This window comes from Alexandromys fortis, unplaced genomic scaffold (genome assembly GCF_014885135.2).
Source record: "Alexandromys fortis isolate MF-2015 unplaced genomic scaffold, M_Fortis_MF-2015_v1.1 scaffold_32, whole genome shotgun sequence".
NCBI classification, from domain to species: domain Eukaryota; kingdom Metazoa; phylum Chordata; class Mammalia; order Rodentia; family Cricetidae; genus Alexandromys; species Alexandromys fortis.
This window is the reverse complement of record NW_026067938.1, coordinates 11,700,389-11,723,023: the sequence shown is the minus strand read 5'-3', so window position 1 is coordinate 11,723,023 and position 22,635 is coordinate 11,700,389. Positions and strand designations below refer to the sequence as shown.

The following is a 22,635-nucleotide window of genomic DNA, read 5'->3' as shown; positions in this document are numbered from 1 at the left end:
GTATATATAGGCATATATATGCATATATGCATACAATAACTACTAGTGAAAAAATGGACCTTGAATTTGAAGTCTCATGGGGAGGGGTATAAAGGAGGGTTTGGAGGGATGAAAGGGAGTGGGTGGTGTTGTGATTATAATCTCAAAAAAGTTGCAGTTTCAAAAAGGAAAAATAAAAAATTATACGACTATGTATGTCAACGGAGCCTCCTGCCACCACAAAAATCACCTAAAGGAATCCATACCAATTCATGATTCAAAAAACACCCCAATACAACAGTAATAGAGAATATTTCCTGACCCCCCCCAACAAGAACATCTATAACACTTTTACAGCTAACATTAAAGACTGCTTTCACTCTAAGATTGGGAACAAAGTAAGGCTACATGCCACGACTATTCTTAGTCAACAATGCACCATAAGTCCAAGCCATAATAATAAGACAAGTCATCTAATAATAAGACAAGTCATCGAAAACCAAAAGTTTATAATTCCCAAAGGAAGAAAATTATCTGTATTTACGTAATTAACCACACCAAAAATAGAAATCTACAAAAGCAAAAAGTAAACAAAAACTCTAGAAATTAAGAATTCAGTGGAGTTTCAGAACATAAAGCCAACACCCAAAGTTAGACACTGGCAATGGACGGGAAAAATGCAAACTAAAATGCACATAACTATTTAAAATTACTCCAAGGAAGATTCAATTCATAAAGAAAAGCCTACCAAAATAAGAGTTTTACATTTGCTAACACAAACGTAACTAAATGTCATCTAAAATGTCAACTAGAGAAAGGAAAGAGGCCCACAGAAGTTGGTGAGACTAACTGTGCTCCTGGGTAAGGAGACTTGGCATGGTGAAAACACCCGTTCTCTCTAAATTGACTTCCAGCTGTCACACTTCCCTATTGAAACCTAGGGAGGCTCTTCAAATATGAGCATAGGCAATGCTATTTTATAATTTATATAGAAAAACAAAACAACTAGACTAACAAGAACAGTTTTGAGAAAAGAGACTAGATTGGGAGGAATCACAATCCTAGATTTGTAAGGACAGTCATCAAGACCACAGTTCTGAAACAATGATGGCTCACAGGTCGGTGGAACCAATTAGAGACCCAAAAATAGATCCACATAAAAACATGCTCAATTTACTTTTGATAAAGGAACAAAAAAGCAAATCAATGGAAGACGTCATTCTTTTTAATAAATCATCCTAAAAAAAAATCAATAAGTACTACCCCAGAGGTAAAAAAAAAAACCCACCTATGATTCAAATTCCAATACCAAACTCTATGTAAAATTTTAGTGTGAATCAGGAAATTAACTGTAAAATATGCAACTATAAAATCACTGGAAAAGATAGGATATTGAGTGAACATACAATTTCTTGTTTGGGGAAATATGAATGTGCTTTGTAGATTTTATGAAACCAAGTTCTTGGGCTTTAGATAACTATTAGTATTTAAAACCTGCTTAGCCCATGGAAGACAATATAGTCAGGGTGCTGGTTGAAGGTAAGTAGTCCCTCCCTGTGTGATTACTTACAGGTTCCTGCAAACCTATAACTAGTTCAAAATCAGAAGTTAAAAACAGAAACATGGAAGATGGCAAATCTTTTTGGGTGCAGTTTATAAATGATATAAATATATAATATAGGTAAATACACTGTCCCTCTGGCTATAAGAATGGAGAAAGAGTGTGCTACTCTTGAGAATGTATTATTGCTAAGCAAAATGCTCATTTTCTTATATAATTCATATTCCAATCTTCAAACTAATTTTTAGTTGATCTTGATATAATAAATTGTAGTTTGGAGAGGTTGTTATTATCATAGATCATTTTAAAACCAGGGTCTTCATATCCACAAATATTGTTTTCTTCTTCTATCTTACTTCTATCTTACATAACTAGGTAGAAAACTAATGACAAAATCCTCAAATGTATTTGACAAAAAAAATCCCATAGGTTCATATATGGAAGATTTCTAAAAAATAAAAAATAAATAAAGACCACACTGAGAACTATGATGTATCTTATAAAGTCATTAATGTCCACCCAGAATATGAGAGGGTGAGACCAGCTCTTCAAAGCCCTGCTCAGAGGCAGAGAGTGCTGGGAGGGCAGACTAGAATTTTCTGAAGCCACAGTAGGAGGCACAGTGAATTGGAAACCCTTCTGAAATCTGCTTGGTTGCAGTACAGCTGCACTGGAAGACCATCTATGATGCTCTAATTGGAGCAGATGAGACCTCCTCAGTACTACGACAGTCTACCCCACCCTACTAGTTTGCTCCTTTGTAATTTTGAATAAATTATTGGTAAGAACTGTTTCAAAGGTGCACAAGAATTATTTTACAGTTAGCACTTATAAAACAGTGACCTAAGCAGTTAAAATATTTTAAATATTATGAAAGCCCAATATCAAATTTACTATTACATGGGCGTATTATTTCTTATCATGCCAACTTAAAAGATATTGATCACAGAACCTTCTAATATTCTTCCAAGTGATAAAAAAAAAAAAAACAAAACAAAGGAACAGGCACTCTGAGTTAATCAGTGCTTTAATCTATTGAGGGATTCAGAATCTGAACAGGTTGACTACAAGGAGATGATATGGAATGGGGGCTTTATTTGAAGAAAAATGGGTCTCTTTAGGTATGTCTTCCTCTCAGGCTCCTCCCATCATTCTCAGCTCCCTGGATGGCATGACTCAAACCTCTGGCATGTACTCCAGCCTCCGTGATGTTCTTCTACCTCACTTTAGGACTGAAGCAATGGATCTACACATCCATGCCCAGAAATCTATGACACCATGAGCCATAACAATGAATCTTTCTTTTTGAAAACTGTTCCCTTCAGGTATCTGTTATGTAAATGAAGAGTCTGAATACACAACCATCATTTATTTCCCCAAAGACATTATTTATTAGTATTCTAACACTGATTTTCCAGGATTTTATCAAAATACTATTAATTATCTGAATCAAAGCGTTTTGTCACAGATGGGAAATTGACAAGAGCATCTCTCACTTAGCACCCTGGCCATCTGCCACCTTAAGGAGCAAAATCTCATTACACTCCAGACCAACCAGCCAGTAGACGTAGTTTGTTTTTCATACGGTTGCCTAAGAACTAAGTTATCACAAAGATTGCCCAACATATCAAACTTACCAACAGGTTTTTGGCGCCTACGTCAGCACTGGATAGAAAGCAATGACGGCAGCTTGCCAGCCACACCCCTCCACGCCTCCCCCAACATTGGTAATCACGAGGTTGCCAGATGGGACAGACAATCCGATAAAGTCTGCCTTAGTTTCCACTAAGCTTTTCTTAATTCTTTGTCTTTTCTGTGTCACATTCTCTTAACCCTCAAGAAAATTCGTGTAGTTTTAATCTATCAAGTGAACAATTAAGCAGCGTATTTCAGACAGATAAAAACAATGCTGGGAGACTATTCTCTTTAAAGGCCTGCTCCCTTTTATTACCATTCGTTATTCTGTAGGCCACGAAACATTTCATTTTGTTGGTAAATGGTTCTGACAAACCTCTATTCATCGTGTAGCTGTATTTCCAATCGCCTTCTGCTAACACCTCTGAAACACAAGTCAGGGACAAGCTGTGCTTACCAGTGAAACAACATGTTTGTCCAGTGAGAAACGTGTGGGGCGGGCTCTACTCTTGGTCAACTACTTCAACCTGACGCACAGAGCACCTGACGGCTTCAGCAGGTTAGTGACGTGGTCAAGGGATCGTCGGGTGCACTTCTCTCTTGGAGGCTTTCAATATTTTTGTTTTCTGTTTTGGTAATTCGATCGTCATGTGTCCTTGTGAGTTCCTCTTCGGATTGAATTTGTGATTTATCCCCTGGCTCTCTGTACCTAAAGGTTGTCATAGTTTCCCATGTATGGAGAACAAAAAGCATTATTTGTTTAAATATGCTTTCTGCATCTTTTTATTTTCTTTCTCCATAAAGTTCTTTCCCCTTTATATTTATTCTTCTACAGGAACCTTATGTTGTCATTGGCCTTCATTTTTTTCATATTACTCTTTTTTCTTTTCATTATTTATTTATTTATTTTAATCTTGACCATAGTTTCTCCTCCCTCCTCTCCTCCAAGATCCTCCCCAACACCTCCCCTCTGCCTCTGCCATTCACTCCTCCTCAGTTTCTATTCAGAAAAGGACAGGCCTCCCTTGGATATCCACAAAACATGGCATATCAAGCACCTTGCCTTATGTTAAGGCTGGGCAAGGCCACCCAGTATAAAGAAGAGCATCCCAAAAACCAAGAAGAGTCGGAGACAGCCACTGCTTCCACTGTTAGGAATCCCACTTGACTACGTCATGTCGAATGGACCTTTGGACTCATTGATTCTTTTATCTGCTTCACCAATTCCACTGCCAAGGATTTCCTATTGGAATTATTTAGAATACTTTTTAAGTCATTTCCTAGGCATCCATGTTTGCAGAGTTCATTCTTGGAACATAGTTTATTTTGGTTGTTTCACTAGTGTTTCAAAACCTTTGTATGCCTAATGTCTGAGGAAGTGATCTTCCCTTACAGCAATTTCTGCTATTCGTGGGAGTGGTAGAACCTTCCTCTGTAGTTTAGTTTGGACTTATGATTACACTGGTTTGCAGTGAGCACCGAGACAGTTCTTATTACACCAAGGCCTAGTTGGGAAAGCCTGTTATAGGTGTTCTGAATGGTGAGATTGCTGGCTGTGCTAAACTTTGTGGTACAGCCTCAAGCTTGATCCCACAGGAGGAAAGAATAGCTGGCTAGTGCTGTTGTTTCTTCTCATCAGAAGATGCTACAGATTACCGTTTCTTGTAGCTGGGCAGGGCCACATATTAGATTCTCAGACTGACATCTCTATGGGTCACTATTCGGCCACTTAGGGTGGACAGCACTAGGACAATATTCCACGGGGCATGCGTGAGTGTATGTTTGCCTTCTGACCTTGGGTATCCTTAACGCAGAACATTGAGACTTTATGAATTAGCCACTTGGACACTATACCTTAGTAGGGCTGCATTCTCCTCCATGGTTAGTCACCTACCTGTCCCTGCCTTACAATCTGAGAAGTGTTAAAGAGTGTTATTGAAGTATGGCCATATAGAAGCTTAGATGCTAGAAATAGGTAGGAACAAATCTTTCCTTTGGAGATTGATCACCAGATTGGCAAGGGGGCTTTCAAGGAGAACAGCAGGACTAGATAGAAAAGCCCAGGCAGAGACTCAAGTCTGGGAGATTTGGCTGTCTTCACAGGATGATACTGTTGGCCAACATCTTTGGTGATACAATCCCATGGTAGTAATACATAGTAAGCTTCTGAGCTCACCACAGCGTGAACCTCACCCCTGTTATTTGTTCATATGTGGTCCATGGTGCTAATAACTCCAATGTTTTTTTTTCTTGAAGGAGACAAGAAAGCGCCTCTTGTAAAGGGTTCTTAAATGTTGGCAAAGCTGGAGAATTCCTAAACTGCCACCATACTCCACTATCAAATCTGCATGTCTCTTCAGAGGCAGTGTTAACATGATTTCCATACTACTTATAACAAATTGGGAATGACCAGCAATTATATAAAAACTATAGCTGTAGAATATTTTAGAAATGGAAGAACAAAAATAAAATCTTGAGGTGACACTGATGAATAGCTCAGTTGTAACTTTCTGCTTTCTTTGAGGAGAACTAAAATAATTCTTTTTATGTATTTAAATATTTAGTTGTTAGATATTGTCAATTATCTGCGTATTATTCTCTTTGACTTTACTAAAACATAATAATTGAAAAAATTAGACTGTTTTGTAGCTTGTAAAAAATATATCGGGCACTAAGTAAAGAACAGCAGTATTTCTGTGCTTTCAAAATCAAATAACTAGAAAACAAGATTTTATGTGTTAAGGATGTCAAAAAAAAAAAAAAAAGCCAGAACCAGAGAAAATGGGACAGATTTCTTTGCCTTTTTTCTGTTCTTGAGTGGCTTGCTCCCATTAGCTTTCCTATCCCACTTTTCTTACACTATTTTGAAGAAGTTAATGAAATGAACCTAAGACCTTGCTTCTAAAGACACTATACTCTTCAGACACAAGAACTGACCAAGACGCTTTTTCCCTAAGCATTAGAGCTCATAGTATTAGAAATTGCTATGCTGTAAAAGCTGAAAATCAATGAACAGTCCTACTCAGAGGAAACACCTATCAACCACAAAGACAACAGGTCGCAAACAATATCCCCCAGTGATGCAAAGATGGCACTTTTATCTTGGGGATAACCAATAGCTGGCTAATTGGACCTCAGGTGAGGGGGTCCCTTCAGGTGTCAGACAGAGACATTAACCCCTCGAATAAATTAGGATCAAAATCTGGTGCAGATAGACTTCGTCAACCTGAGTCAGACTTTGGGGAGTCTAATGCCAGGCAGTTCATTGACAGCACACTTCAAACAGTATGATTTGGGAAATGGTTTCCAGGCAACAAACAATCCAGTTCCAGGTGCACAATAATGCTGGAGGTGTGACTACCTAGAAATTCTTTTACAAGTACATGTGATCATGAGGGTGCATTCTATAGCTGAAAGGCCTAGAGTTTAGTGTGTTTTCTGACCAATAGCATAGGTCAGCAGGGCGCAAAATACCTGTGATGTCTTCCCTAAGTATGGGTATCTACTGGTCTAGAGACGGAAGAGTCTGGAATAATTATTTTGGGAATTTGGGTGAGGTCTGCCTCCACAAATAGCAAAAATCACTGGGTCATTAACAAAATCCACTCTCGGCTCTCTGTATGGAATTCAGGTATTTGTTTTTTATCTCCTCCAATGACACCCCTGCGTGGTTGACATTCCTGGTTCTCTCAGTGCTTCTCTGTAAGTACAAGGACCTCTGTACCCCCAACACTGAGGCCCATTCAATAAAAGAGAATCCTTGCCTGGCATTTATTGTAAACCCAACCAGCTGCTTGTGACCATCATCACCAGAGAAGAACTTTTTACTATCATTTTCCTAAACCAATACGCTTTCTAACTTGAAGGGTCCAGTCCAACATATTTGTCCATGCTTGGGGGAAGAGTGAGGATTGAGAAAGAACTAGACAAGAGACAACAGACAGAGTCAGGAGGGCATCCAGTAAATACTGAGATTTGTTTCATGTTTATTTCTCATAACCTTTATATACCCTAATTCAAAAAGGGGGGGCAAGGAAAAAGACTTCTTTGCAACGATACAAGGAACAAACCGAGTAATTACCTTTTTAATACCTGAAACGTCAAGTAACCACACCCTAGGCCAAAACATCCTGTTAGCAGCTACACCTGAGGTCAAACCTCCTGAAGGATCAAGAATAGGCATGAACTCTCTGACCTTTAGTCAAGGTGGAACAGATCCACTTCTGTGGGCTCCCACACTAACTGTGCTTTAGATGTTGACCCTTACTCTCATAGAGACGTGTAGCTTTTTGTTTTGTTTTGTTTTACAACAGAGACTATTAAAGAGCTCTCCAACTGGTCACAGTGAGGAAAACAAGTCACTGTGGAGTTCCAAGCTCCAACATATACACCAGTAATGCAACCCCTACACCAAAGGCTTAGAGAAAAATCACAGAAGAGGGGTGGAAAGATTATAAGAGCCAGAGGACCAGGATGTCTGCTGCTAGAGTGTCTTCCAGACATAGCAGGGAAGCTGTACCCATGGGATCTCAACAACATCGTTGCTTAAACAAGACCGACACAATGGCACTACCAGTTGGCATGCCAATATGGGATGGAGAAAATATTCCAAGGTTGCACTCCTAGATGAAGAGCAGGAGGCAACCAATGGCTGCCATAGGAAGGAGAATCTGTTGTCTCCGGGATGAGCTTGCTGATGGTTTATCTAACCAATCCCAAGTGGTCAGCTAGGAATAGGCAGGAAGAGGGAAGGTGAGCTGAGGATGGGTCTGTGTATGGACAGGATCAATGCGTAAGACACACGTGTGTGGAAATCGCACAGGAAATCCCATTCGTTTGTATGGTTATTAGCTTTAATAATTGTAAAACAATTTCAGCACATGGATATCTCTGGCATCCTGCTTATTATTCCAGGTTATTCAATTTGTTGATATGTAGCTATAACAGGCCCCCTGGGATCTTTTTGATTTCAGAATCACATGTTGCAACTCTTTCTCTTTCATTTCTGATTTTATTTCATCTTATACTATTCTAGCATTCTCACATTTATCTTTTTAGTTTAACAATTTTTTAAATTTTTTTCCATATTTTTTCCCTTGAAAAACCTACCATTGTGTTTATTTTTTTAACTTCCTTTATTGTTTCTTTGTGATTTCTTTCCTTCTGCTAATTTGAGGCTTAGTTTGCTCCTTTTAAAATGTGTCTTGTTGCCATTTATTATTATTATTACTATTTTATTACTGTGCATGTGTGCTTATGATTTGTGTGTGTGCATGGATGCTCCTGTGCAATGGTGCGGGTGTGGAAATCAGCAGTTTTCAGGAGTTGAATCTCCCCTTCTATCTTGGGGTTTAGGATTCAGATTCAGGTCATGAGGCTTGTGCAGGAGCTCCCCTTTCCCCTGTTTAAAGGAGGCTTTTTCTGCATAAAGTTTTAAATTTGTTTCTTTTCCTTTATTCTTCTCTTATATAATACACCCTGACCACATCCTCCCCTCCCTCTCTCTTCCAGTTTCTCCCCACCTTCCCTCACCCTAAGATCCCTGCTCCTTAGTTTCCCTTCAGAAAAGAGCAAATCTCCCATGGATAACAACCAAACACTGCATAACAAGACACAATAAATAGACTAGCTTCAAGCACCCACATCAAGGCTGGATGAGATTTCCAAGAGCACTTCTGTGTACCACGCCACCATCTCTCCAGCCTATGCCTAATTGATTCTTTTCACTTGTGTTGATTGCTGCTGTTCACACCTCTCTAGTACTACTGTTTTCCTGAGTCCCATATGTTTTGGAATGTCTTGTTTTTAGTTTTGGTTGGGTCCTGATTTTACTTGTTTCTCTTTGATCTTATCTACCCCATTGGTTATTCAATTGTTTAACTTTCACACATTTTGTTTTCCAGCTCCCTTGACAATGATTTTTAGTTTAGTTACTTTCAAGTTAGAAGAGATACTTAACATAGTTTCTATCTTTTGAAATTTTTATGATAGTCTATGGTATAACATATGATCAATATTGAAAAATATTTGTGCCTATTTGAGAAGAATATAGGCTTTACTGCTTATGGGGTGGCCTGCCCTATATATGCCTGTTAATTGTTTATAATAGTGTTGGCCAAATGTGATGTTACATATGAATCATGTGGACATTACAGTCACTACTGAGAATGAGTATTAAAGTTTTCTGTTATTATTATATTTCTGCCTATTTCCCCTTTCAAACTCATTAATTTTTTTCAGATACCCAGGTGTTCTGAAATTCAGTGCACTTGGATTCAAAACTGTATATCTTCCTGATTAATTATACTTTTAACACTACATGCAAACCTCCTTTGCCTGGAGTTATTTGACTACACACATAGACATAGACACCCCCTCACACACAAACACACACAGACCTACACAGATACACTTTATCTAATATAAGCGTTTCCATAAGAGGGAAATCATAGATATAAAGAGCAACAAATAATAATTACAATATGCTTACACAAACCAAGGAATGACTAGAACCAGAAGGAAGTTTGAAACTAACTGTTCTTTAGTAAATTCAGAGAACATGTGTTCCTGAAGATAGCATTCTTCGGCCCCCAGAGATGCCATGGGATAAATTTATAAAGTTAAGTCATTTACTTTGTGTTACCTTGTATTAGCACCCATATCAGAGACAGAGATGACAAATCCTGAAGCCGTATGTATTCTCCTTTAAAGAGCTATGTTGAAAGTTGGAAAAAGTGAGAAAGTTGATGAGGTAAATGATGCAGAGGTGGGCAGACTAAGAACAGGGAAGTAAAAGCAGACATAGGGGACAACAAACTTGCAGATATTACCAACCTCATGTTATCTCACTATGGATGCTCAAAGATCAAACAGCTTCCATGGCTTACTCTAGCCAACTATTAAACACACTCTCCTTTGGTATTTCGAAAACATCCAAAATAGACAGCTTATCTGAAATTGGTTCACATGATGTTTTTATTTACTATTTCTCATCTTCTAAATTCTTTTTTGACCTATTTTTATAGTTATAATAAAATAGTTATAATATAGTTATAATAAGTTTATAGAACTTAGCATAACAGATAAAGCATATTTATGTGCTGTTGGAAAATGTGTATTAATCATTCATTGACCTGAAGAAAAGGACAGATAGTTATTAATGACTAGATTACTTAGATTTTGGAGCCTGTCCTGGAACTAGCTCTTGTAGACCAGGCTGGCCTCGAACTCACAGAGATCTGCCTGCTTCTACCTCATAAGTGCTGGGATTAAAGGTGTGTACTACCACCATCCAACTCACTTAATAAAATTTTAAGATGGATTTGAATTTTTCTCTGGAACCTAAAGTTATTCAAGTTCTCCATGATATGGCTAAATGTTGAGGAAACAACCTGGGACAGGGGTAGCAGTGTGAAGTGTGAGAAAGGTTTCAGAAGGTAATAAGTTCATGCCGTGTGTGAGGGGTGTGTACATTGGGAGAACAGAAAGACCTGGTCATATTGGAAAGACCTAATCATATTGGAAAGCTACTAGTGCATAATAAATGTGGGAAAAAGAAGCCAGATTTACTCACACTGCGGAGTAAGTAGTGATAAGGTTTGGTTGAGACTGTGGAGACACAGTGGGAAGGCCAAACAGGATCTATAGACTAAAAGGTTCTTGTTGCTAAGCAATCAGATCTAGAACTTAATCCAATGAGAGACAAAGGAAGAAAGGATTTCTGGTCTCTTTGTCATGTGAGTTCTCAGAAATCTTTGCTTATAAACTTGTTCTTACAAATGAACCATAAATAGGTCCACACCAAGAAATCATCACTCCATCTCTTGGTAAGCCTCTCAAGAGCTTAGGCCTAAAGGACAAGAAGCTCATGAACATACTGACAAATTTTGGGAATTCTTCAAATTTTGAGAAGGACTAGTGGCTCCTATTATTTCTTATTCCTCTCTCTTATTTGGAAAGGACGAACTGTTTTAATGTGCTGTTATTCATAGTTTATAAAATATCGAATTAGATCATAAACAATGACAAGGCCTAGATGATGATTAAAATACATGGGCTGATAAGTTGGATGAAGCGGAGAATAGGAGATACTGGAGACAGGGTTTAAAGTTCTCTACTAATATGACCATTTAGGCTCTTCTATATGATAGGTATCGTCACCATCATCATCACTGTAGTGTGTATGTGTTTATGTGGAGGAATGGCTGAAGGGGGATGTGGGTGTATGTATGTAGAAGTCAGAGAAGAACTTGCAAGAATTGGTTCTTTCCACTGTAGATTTCCAGGCTGGAATGCAGGTTGTCAGGCTTGGCTGCAAACACTTGTAACCCTTGAGCCATATCTGCACATTCTTTCAGTTGAAAATGTCACAATCCTTCAGAATCTGTGGCCTCTTTAGTCATCATCTAAAATCCTGTAAGATGTGAGAAACTGGCTCAACTTTCAAGTTTCTTTACCAGTGACCTGTTGACAAGCTGAGATCTTAGTAATGAATCCTCATAGTTTTGTATGGTTAAGTTTATTAGCAATATTATTGATAAATCATCAGTCTTTCCATCACAAAAATATTAACTCTATGATCATAACCAAATATACACATATACTTGTTGTTTATTACTCACACACATATCAAAATATATGCAAATAGAGAATCAGCATGTCAGAATTTTTTTATTAATTTTTATTGAGCTCTACATTTTTCTCTGCTCCCCTCCTTGCCTCTCCCTTCCCTCCTTCAGCCCTCCCCCAAGGTCCCCATGCTCCCAATTTACTCAGGAGATCTTGTCTTTTTCTACTTCCCATGTAGATTATATCTATGTAAGTCTCTCTTAGTGTCCTCATTGTTGTCTAAGTTCTCTGGGATTGTGGTTTGTAGGCTGGCTTTCTTTGCTTTATGTTTAAAAACAACCTATGAGTGAGTACATGTGGTAACTGTCTTTCTGTGTCTGGGTTACCTCACTCAAAATAATGCTTTCTAGCTCTATCCAATTTCCTGCAAAATTCAAGATTTTTTTCTGCTGTGTAGTACTCCATTGTATAAATGTACCACATTTTCCTCATACATTCTTTGGTTGAGGGGCATTTAGGTTGTTTCCAGGTTCTGGCTATGACAAACAATGCTGCAATGAACATAGTTGAGCACATGTCCTTGTGGCATGATTGAGCATCCTTTGGGTATAAACCCAAATGTGGTATTATTGGGTCTTGAGGAAGGTTGTTTCCTAATTCTCTGAGAAATCACTGCACTGACATCCAAAGGGGATGTACCAGCTTGCATTCCCACCAGCATTGCAGAAGTGTTCCCTTTTCCCCACAACCTCTCCAGCATAAGTTGTCATCAGTGTTTTTGATTTTGGCTATTGTTACAGTTGTAAGATGGAATCTCAGAGTTGTTTGGATTTGCATTTCTCTGATGACTAAGAATGTTGAATATTTCCTTAATTGTCTTTCAGCCATTTTAGATTCCTCTGTTGAGAGTTCTCTGTTTAGGTCTGTACTCCATTTTTTTTATTGGATTATGTGATCTTTTGGTGTCCAGTTTCCTGAGTTCTTTGTATATTTTGGAGATCAGACCTCTGTCTGATGTGGGGTTAGTGAAGATCTTTTCTCCGTCTGTAGGCTGTTGTTTTGTCTTGTTGACCCTTTTCTTTACAGAAGCTTTTCATTTTCAGAAGTTCCCATTTATTAATTGTTTCTCTCAGTGTCTTGCTACTGGGGTTATAGTTAGGAAGTGGTCTCCTGTGCCAATGCGTTCAAATGTACTTCCCACTTTCTCTTCTATGAGGTTTAGTGTGGTTGGCTTTATGTTGAGGTCTTTGATCCATTTGGACTTGAGTTTTGTGCATGTGATAGATGGATCTATTTTCTTCTACATGCTGATATTCAATTATGTTGAATATGCTTTCTTTATTCCATTTTATATTTTTTTTAAATCAGGTGTTCGTAGGTGTGTGGATTAATATCTGGGTCTTTGATTTGGTTCCATTTTATGCCCATACCAGGCTGTCTTTAGTGCTGTAGCTCTGTAGTAGAGTTTGAAGTCAGGGATTGTGATGTTTCCAGAAGTTCCTTTATTGTACAGAATTGTTTTGGCTATCTTGGGTTTAAAGCAAAGAAAACCAGCCTACAATTCACAATCCCAGAGAATCTAGACAATAGTGAGGATTGTAAGAGAGACATATATGGATCTAATCATCATGGGAAAAAGAAAACAAACAAGAGAAGTATTACATCCTCAATAAAGGAATTGTTTGTGGTCTATAACCAATGCCAGTTGAATATACAATTTGTGAGTCCACCATGCCCCATAGATAACTTGCGCTATGGTGGACTCATCATCCTCTTGAGGTCTCACTTGCCCTGCTGTTTGTTATAATAAGATATTTGGTTGTGCAGGTGAAAATCTCTTAGGAGAAAAATTCCACCAGATTTTTGCAGACTTAATGCCAACACTCCTTAAATTATTTCACAAAATAGAAAGCGAAGGAACACTACCAAATTCATTTTATGAGGCACAGTCACCTAGATACTGAAACCACATAGTCAGCAAAGAAAGAGCAGACCAATTTTTCTTATGAACACAGATGCAAAAATACCCATAAAATATTTGCAAACCAAATTCAAGAACAACCCAAAAAAGAAACATAGGAAAAAAGACAGTATCTTCAGCAAATGGTTGTGGTCAAACTGGGTGTCTGCATGTAGAAGAACACAAATATATCCATATTTATTACCCCACACAAACACAAGTTCAAGTGGTCAAAGACCTCAACATAAAACCAGACACACCGGACATGATAGGAAAGAAGGTTGAGGAATAACCTTGAATGCACTGGCACAGGAGATGACTTCCTGAACAGATCAACAATAGTGCAGGCAATTAATAAATGGAACAATTAATAAATGGAACCTCAGGAAACAGGAAATGTTCTGTAAGGCAAAGGACACCATCAATTTGACAAAATGGCAGCCTATAGAATGGGGAAAGGACTTTTTACCAACTCTATATAGAGGACTAATATCGAAACTAGATATAACAACCCAAATAATTCAATTGATAAATGGAATACAGATCCAAACAGAGAATTCTCCAGAGAGGAAACCCAAATGACTGAGAAACACAGAAATGCTCAACATCCTTAGCCATCAGGGAAATGCAAATCAAAACTACTTTGAGATTCCATCTTACACCTGTCAGAATGTCTAAGATAAAAAACACAAATGACAGCTCTTGCTGGTGAGGATGTGGAGCAAGGGGGACACTTCTCCATTGCTTGCGGGAGTACAAACTTGGAAAGCCACCATGGAAAACAATATGAGGATTTCTCAGAAAGTTGGAAATTGGTCTACCTCACGACCCAGATGTACAACTCACGAGCATATACCCAAAGGACACTCCATCCTACCACAAAGGCACTTGCTTGTTCTACCACGCTCACTGAAACTTTATTCGTAATAGCCAGAAACCGGAAACAACCTAGACGTCCCAAAACAGAAGAGTGGATGCACAAAATGTGGTAATTTACACAATGGAGCATTACTCAGCTCTTAAAATATGAGCTCATACAATTTTCAGGCAAATTGATGCAACTAGAAAAAAAATCATCCTTAATGAGGTAACCCAGAAAGACAACTATGGTATGTATTCTCTTATATGTGGATATTATCTATTAAGGAAATGATAGTCAAACTGCAATCCACATGCCCAGAGTGTTTATGTAATCAGTATGGCTCAAGGGGTTGGGGGATGAATGGGTCTCCCTGTGAAGGGGATGCTATAATCAGAATATATTATATGAGGAAATAACCTATTTTCAATACAAAATGTACTCCTTTCATAAGTATAATCAAATATAAATGCATTTGAGAAATAGATGTCAAGCCAGCACACCTAATTCGATTATACTATTGTTTATTGACTCATCATATGGAGATATCCATTACAGAAGATTCCACCTTTGACTCTGCGGTTTGACAGACCTGGCATAAGAGAGAACAAGCAGGGTTTGTTACATGGAAGTGCATGTTAAATACCATGCATTTAACATGGTAGAATATTTTTTTATACAATTCTGCTAAGAACTATGTACAACTTACCATTAAAAATTGAAGAAACCACTGATACTCCTTGATTGACTATAAATCAAACTTAATCTCATTAAAGCAAGTGGCTACTTCAGAATAGCCAATAGAAGTTTGTTTGCAATATTAATGTAAATATGGTCTCAAATGTGTATATATTTAGGGGACAATACAATGAATTCATGTGTCTGTCATCAAGGTCTGAGATGAACTGTGATCTAACTGTGACCCTTCTGAACAACCAGAGTGTGACTGTACCTCATCAAATCTAAAGAGCAAATCAAATGCACAATATGAAGTCATGCTTTGGTCCAAATGCTAATCTATATTTATATAAAGCCTTCTACTTTAGCCAGCTCATCATGAAGCCACTCTTTATCTCTGCCTTCTTTTTCCTGTTTCATAGGGTTCCCCTGCCCTGATGGATCCAGTCTTCCAGAAGACAGAGTATTAAAGGTCAGTGCTGCATGAGATCAAGACAAAATAAAGATCCAGGCAGCAGAACCACATCCCGTACTCCAGTAGGACAAGGTGGCTATGGGTGAGGTTCCAGTACATGTAAGAATCACTCTCCTGCAGGTATGGTTGAGGGTGTTGCTCTTTCCTTCTATATGGCCCCTGACCTGGTGTGCTGAATTCAAAAGCCTTCCAGAAGTAGTGATACCCTTGAGGGTAACCGTCTCTAGTAGAAACATGAGTCTTGCAGGCTGGAAGTCCTATAGCCTACACTTCGGAGGCCAGAGACACATTATCTCCATGAAGCCCCAAAGCTTTCTAGTATCCAGCCATCTCTCTGTGTTCACCTACAGTGATCAAGGAGACCTCATTGAGGATCGGCCTTTTGTCCAGAAAGACTGCTATTACTTTGGTTTTGTGGAAGGAAACCCAGAATCCATGGTTGCTCTTATCACCTGTTTGGGGGGTTTACAAGGAACATTACAGATAAACAACACAGCTTATGAAATTAGACCCAAGAGCCCTTCTTCCACATTTGAACATCTAGTTTATAAGATAGACAGTGAAAAAACTCAATTATGTTCCATGAGATGTGCATTAACAGATGAAGAAACAGCAGAGCAAGTGACACCTCAAGAGGATGATGACTCCTCCAAAACACAAGTTGTCTATGAGACATGGTGGACTCACAGATTGTATATTGAACTGGCATTGGTTATAGACCATGAACAATTCCTTTATCGAGGCCGTAATACTTCTCTTGTGCTACGAGATGTATTCATGATTATGAATGGACTAAATTACTTCTTATTTCCAGTGGATATTAATGTGGCTTTACTTGGACTTGTAATCTGGAGTAAGGAAAACCCCATACCAGTGAAAGATATATATACTCTCTTGCCAGCATTTTGTAAGTGGAAGAGTGAACACCTTGATTCTTACCTACGACATGATATTGCACATCTCTTTGTGAATTATAATTTTAGTAACTACTTTGGCATAGCCTATGTTGGAACTATATGTAATAAGACATTTGGTTGTGGAGTTGAGAGTCCCTTGGGAGAAAATTTCTTTACCTTTGGGTGTATCGTGGCACATGGGATAGGTCATAATTTGGGCATGCCCCATGATGGGATATCTTGTACATGTGGAGGAGGACCATGTGTGATGTCTCCTATAACAAGATGTTCCAGAAAATTCAGTAACTGTAGTTATGCTGCGTTGTGGGAAAACACAGCCAAAGCAAGCTGTATGTACAATAAACTCAACCTTTCGGATACTTATCCGTTTAAGTTCTGTGGGAATGGGGTGGTTGATGAAGGTGAGGAGTGTGACTGTGGACCCCCAGAATTATGTGACTATAGTCTCTGTTGTCTGCCTGACTGTACTCTCAAGCCTGGAGCTGCCTGTGATACCGGGCTATGCTGCAGTAACTTATGCCAATTCCTGCCATCTGGCACTCTGTGTAGAATTAAGGAGACTGAATGTGACCTCCCAGAATGGTGCAATGGAACTTCACCTGAGTGCCCAGAAGATGTGTTTTTACAGGATGGAAGCTCTTGCAGTGATGGTGGCTACTGCTATGAAAAAAGATGTAACAGCCATGATGAACAGTGCCGGAGACTTTTTGGCAAGGATGCCAGGAAAGCATCTGATAGTTGCTACCAGGAAGTCAATACTTATGGTGATCGTTTTGGTAACTGTGGAATAATAAACAATGTCTATGTGAAATGTAATAACTCAGATATCCTCTGTGGAAGAGTTCAGTGTAAAGAAGTGAAAAGTCTTCCTATTTGGAGGAGCCATTATACTGTACATTGGACTCATTTCAAGGGTATCTCCTGCTGGAGTACTGACTACCATTTTGGGATGAGCATCCCTGACCTTGGTGATGTAAAAGATGGCACACACTGTGGTCCAGAGCATGTGTGCATGAACAGAAAGTGTGTCAATAAGTCAATCTGGGCAAGCGAGTGTTCACCAAAGACCTGCAACAAGAATGGCGTCTGCAATAACAAACATCATTGCCATTGCGACGATGGCTGGAGTCCACCATATTGCCTGCTAAAGGGCACTGGAGGGAGTATTGACAGCGGTCCATCTTCTGGAAGCAAAAATAAAGAGAAGGATAAAGAGAAGGAGAAGGAGAAGGAGAAAGAGAAGGAGAAGGAGAAGGAGAAGGACAAGGACAAGGACAAGGAGATGGAGAGGAAGTCACAGGATGATAGCTTCATAATTTGGATATTTCCTGTTTCCTTTATGGTTTTGGTTTTAGTTTTATTTCTTTGGATTATCAAGGGCTCTACGCCATCACCTGAGAAAGAAGAGACTAAATCATCACACGAGGAAGAAGAGACCAGCACTTCTCCTTCAACAGCTTCAACTTCAACTAGCACAGAGTAGAACATTTGTGAAATTACTCTTTAACGTCAAATGAAATTACCCACATTTTTAGTGTCCCGGTGGGAGAAATGCTGTTATGTGCATTATAAACTACTGATAAAAGATTCCAGAGATCTATGATAGGTCGGAATAATGCACTTTTATCATTCAATAAAAATAATAACTATCATATGGCTACTCTTTATAGCCTGAAAACATTTAGGTAGCTTATTTCAATTTTTAGTTTACTATTTAGTTTTTTAAAAGAAAAAAAAAACTCTTTTGGGTTATATTTTATTGAGTCATTGGGCAAAGGTGTTCCATAGAGCCCTCAAAATATCACAGACTACTACTGCCAAATCTACTCATTACTCTCCACGACCTAATGGGAAGGCCCTACTGCTGAAGATGCTGCACACTTATTTGGTGAAATAATTCAATAAGTGTTTACATTAGTGGTTGCTTAACGGTCTTGTAGAATCGTGCTGAGTCCAGCTGTGGGAAATTTTTTTGCTGGGGAGTGGTGGTGGGAGATTTTTAGGTACTACTTCTGTTTTAGGGAGGGGTTATGAGTCTACTAACTGTTTGTTTAACTCTTATAGATCATTTATATCAAGAAATTAACCTATTTCCAATCTCATGGGATACAGATTTTTAAATTAAATCTTTATGATTCTCTGGATTTCTTCAATGTTTGTTTAAATGGCTTCTTTTTCATCTCTGATTTTATTAATTTGGATCTTTTTTCGTTATCTTTTGGTTAATTTGGCTAAAGATTTCTGATTTCTGTTGAGTTTCTCAAAGAATCAAGTCTTCGTTTCATTGAATCTTTGTATTTTGTTGTTGCTGCTGTTTGTTTGTTCGTTTCAATTTCATTGATTTTAGTCCCTTGTTTATTTTTTCAGATCTACTCTTTTTGGGTATTATTTCTTTGTGTTTTCCTAGAGATGTCAAGTGTGTCACTAAGTTACTATGATCAAATTTCTCCAGGTTTTGAAGTTGCCACTTAGGGCTACAAACTTCGAACTGCTCTCATTTGTCTCTCGTTTGTTTGTGTAAGTTGTGTTTTTATTTTCATTTAGTTCTAAAACATTTTTTTATTTTCTTATTGATTTCTGTCTTGACCTAATTTTCATACAGTGGATAGTTGTTCAGTTTTTATGAATTGTAAATTTCTGCTGTTTCTGTTGTTGCTCATATCTGGCTTTAATCTATGATGATCAGATAAAATGTACAGTGTTATTTCAGTTTTTAAAAAACTGTTGAGAGTTTGTCTGTGCCCTAATCTGCACTCAGTTTTGGAGAAAGATCCGTAGGCTGCTGAGAAAAAAAGAATAATTCTTTAATGTTTGGGTGGAATGTTTTATAGATTCTGTTAGGTTGGTTTAAGACAATAATTAACCTAGCATTTCTCTGCTTGGTTTTTGTCTAGATGACTTGTTTATCAGCAAGAGCAGAATATGGAAGTCACCTACTGTCACTGTGTGAGGGTCTGTCTGCGGTTTTAACTGTAGTGGTGTTTCTTTTATAGCTTGGGTGCCCTTGTATTTGGTGTATAAATGTTTAGGATTGCAATGTTCCTCTTGGTGGATTTTTCCTTTGATGAGTATGTACTGTCCTTTCCCAATTCTTTCTGATTAGTTTTTGTTTGAAGTCTATTTTAACATATATTAAAATGGCTACACCTGCATACTTCCTGGGTTCATTTGCTTGGATTATTCTTTTCCATCCTTTTCCCTTAAAGCATATATCTGTCCTTGTTGGTAAGGTATGTTTCTTGGATGCAGCAGAAGATGGATTCTGGACTGAGACCATTAATGTTGGGCAGTACTCATGAAAAATGCTTATTAACTTCCTTGATTTTGTTGTGATGGTATGGCTTTTTTATCCTCCCCCTTTTATTTAGTTAGCAGTTCTGGAATTATTTATTTCTTGAGTCCCATTGGGTGTAGTTAGACCTCTCTTCGGAGTAAATATTTCCTTCTAGTGCCTTCTGTAGAGCTGCATAAATAGACAGAAATTACTTAATATTTTTTAACCATGAAATGTGTTTCTTTCTCCATCAGTTGTGATTGAGATTTTTCTGGGTATAGTGGTCTGGGCTGGCATCTGTGGTCTCTTAGAGATGGTAGAACATCTGTCCAGGTCTTTCTGGCTTTCAGAGTCTCCACTGAGTAGTCAGGTGTTATTCTAATGAGTCTGTTTTTATATGTAACCTGTTCTTTCTTTTTCACCTTTTAATATCCTTTCTTCATTCCTTATATTAGTGCTTTGACTACCATGTGTCATGTATGTTTTTCCCCAAGCCCACCTATTTGGTATACTGTATGCTTCTTGTAACTTTATAGCACCTTCTTTTTTAAATTGGGGGAATTTTCTTCTATGATTTTGTTAAAAATATTTTCTGTACTTTTGACTTAAGTTTCTTCTCCTTTCTCTATACCATTCATTCATAGATGCTGTTATTTTAGACTGTTGCAGATTTCCTGGATGTTTCATGTCTGGGTTGTTTTGTAGGTTTAACATTTTCTTTAACAAACTAGCCATTTTTCCTACCATGTGTTCAACATCTGAAACTCTTTCTTCCATTTTTCTTAATCTAAGGTTTTTGTTTGACAACCTGTTTTCTATTTTTCTTCTCATTTCAGTTTGGGTTTTTTTTATAGATTCTAATTGCTTGTTAGATTCTCCTCTCATCTTGAATTATTTTCAATATTCAATGTTTATACTTTCACAATCTTCATTAAGGCTTTTATTTATATCCTCTTTTATGTCTTCAAACATGTTCATAATTCCTACTTTGAAATATTTTTCTTGTGTTTCAGCTAAATTGCTTTCCTCGTGGCCTTACACAACAAGGTTGCTGGATTCATATCATCATGGTTGCTCCGGTTTGTGATTTTTCAGTGGGGTGTAGTTATCTGGAGTTCTGATATTTGAATTGTTTTTTAGTGTAGAGTTCTGGTCTTGTCTTTTTTGGGAAGGCGGTTCATCATTTGGTTATAGTTGCCCACTCTGAGTCCTATCCAAGTGTGGTCCATGTGGGTCCCAGATAGATGAGTTAGAAAGAAAATGGACAGGGGAGTACTGGGTTCACATAAAAAGGCCAAGCCCCTAGGGGATGGAAATGGGCTTGGAGGAGAGGCTTTTACAGGCAGATCTCGCCAGGGCTAATGGTTACATCTGGAGAGACTGGAGTAAGTTTGTTCTGTGTTGTGTTGTTTTCCTTTTAAGACAGGTTCTGACTCTATAGACTAGGCTATTTTTGAACTTGTGCTGCTCCTGCCTGAGTGTGCCAAAACATGGCTTACAGGTATACCCCACAATGCCCATCTAATACTCATTTTGTTGTTCTATTTCTTTTTATTTGCTTTTGTTTTTATTGGTGTTTGACCACATGGCCTCGTGCATGTTTGGCAAGCATTCTCCCACCATATTCCCTAGGCTGGTTGATTTTTAAAATTTTAAAATAAATTTGTGTGTGTGTGCACATGTATATTTGTACCTTTGGAAACCAGGAAAGGCTGCTGAATCCCCTGGAACCAAAGTTGCAGGCAGTTGTGAGCTGACCAGTGTGGGCGCTGGGAAATCAAACTCCAGCCCTCTGGAGAAACAGTGGTTTAGTTTTATTGGAATTAGTCCCTTTGTTTTTTGCTGAATAAAGATCCAACTCGTAGAATCCTCTGTGGCTGTATTTTTTTCATTGGTATCTCTCAATTACAAAACACTTTACCCCTTTTCATTCTGTTTTGTCACATGGAGAAAGGGAACCTCCAAGTTTCATGTCTTTATTATTAGCCCTTCTTAGCAGAATGTTCTCATAGGGAAGTCAGAGGTGGGCTGGAAACCCGGGAGAACTGTTTGATTGGAGTTGCTGCCAGCGTTAGTCCAGCCTCAACTCTCGTCTTGGGAGCACCAGCAGGTTTTAGGATCTGAACGTGGTTATATATTCATTATCTGTCCCCCACATTACAGTGTTGTCAGCTTTAGGGATCCAGAACAGTATCAAACTACTTAACGCCACAGCTGTGTGTACCAAATGCTCAAATTCTCTGTGAAATTCTGGAGGTAAGATAACCATGTCTCCTCCTTAAATATCTGGGCCTTAGAATAGTGGAATGAACTACAGCTCTCTTTTGAGCATTTCCGAGCTCTTCCTTTTGACCTCTAGTCACAGTGGTGAGAAAAATACGTTTTATTTACCAACTTATGATTAACTCAAAGATGTTCTTCATTAGGGCATTGAACTATGTGTGATTCAGAACATACCTTGGTAAAATTCATCAGAGAATTTTATTACTGCCCATTAGATCTTGGGTACATGATTTAGACATGGGTAGAATTCCTTTAAAATCAGGCCACACAATTACTGTCGCTTGTGCTTTTAAAATAGTCATGCCGATGTACTTAAAGAAGGTTATGTTGGATGGTGTAAATATTATTGAATCATGTTTCCTCCTCAAATAAAATCCCCAACTCTTAATCAAACTTTAAAAACCACATTGCAAAGGTTGGGGAGAACTGTGATCAAATGGATGACC

General features: G+C 38.2%; 2 protein-coding genes across 4 annotated transcripts in view; both read left to right on the top strand.

Annotated features, from left to right (window-relative positions):
* Positions 1-3,664: 3,664 nt before the first annotated feature.
* LOC126504841 (disintegrin and metalloproteinase domain-containing protein 25-like) overlaps positions 3,665-22,635 on the top strand; it is a 34,360-nt gene continuing 15,389 nt past the window's right edge. For 2 of the 3 annotated variants that reach the window (XM_050147395.1, XM_050147397.1), the window contains exon 1: positions 15,712-15,835. The gene's annotated coding sequence lies outside the window, so the exon portion shown is untranslated. Of the gene's footprint in view, positions 3,735-15,662; positions 15,836-22,635 lie in introns of those variants that run through there. The other variant, XM_050147396.1, reaches the window with a different exon arrangement.
* On the top strand, positions 15,794-18,371 carry LOC126504840 (disintegrin and metalloproteinase domain-containing protein 24-like). Its single transcript, XM_050147393.1, has one exon. The coding sequence runs from the start codon at positions 15,794-15,796 to the stop codon at positions 18,113-18,115; it is 2,322 nt and encodes a 773-aa protein (XP_050003350.1). The 3' UTR covers positions 18,116-18,371.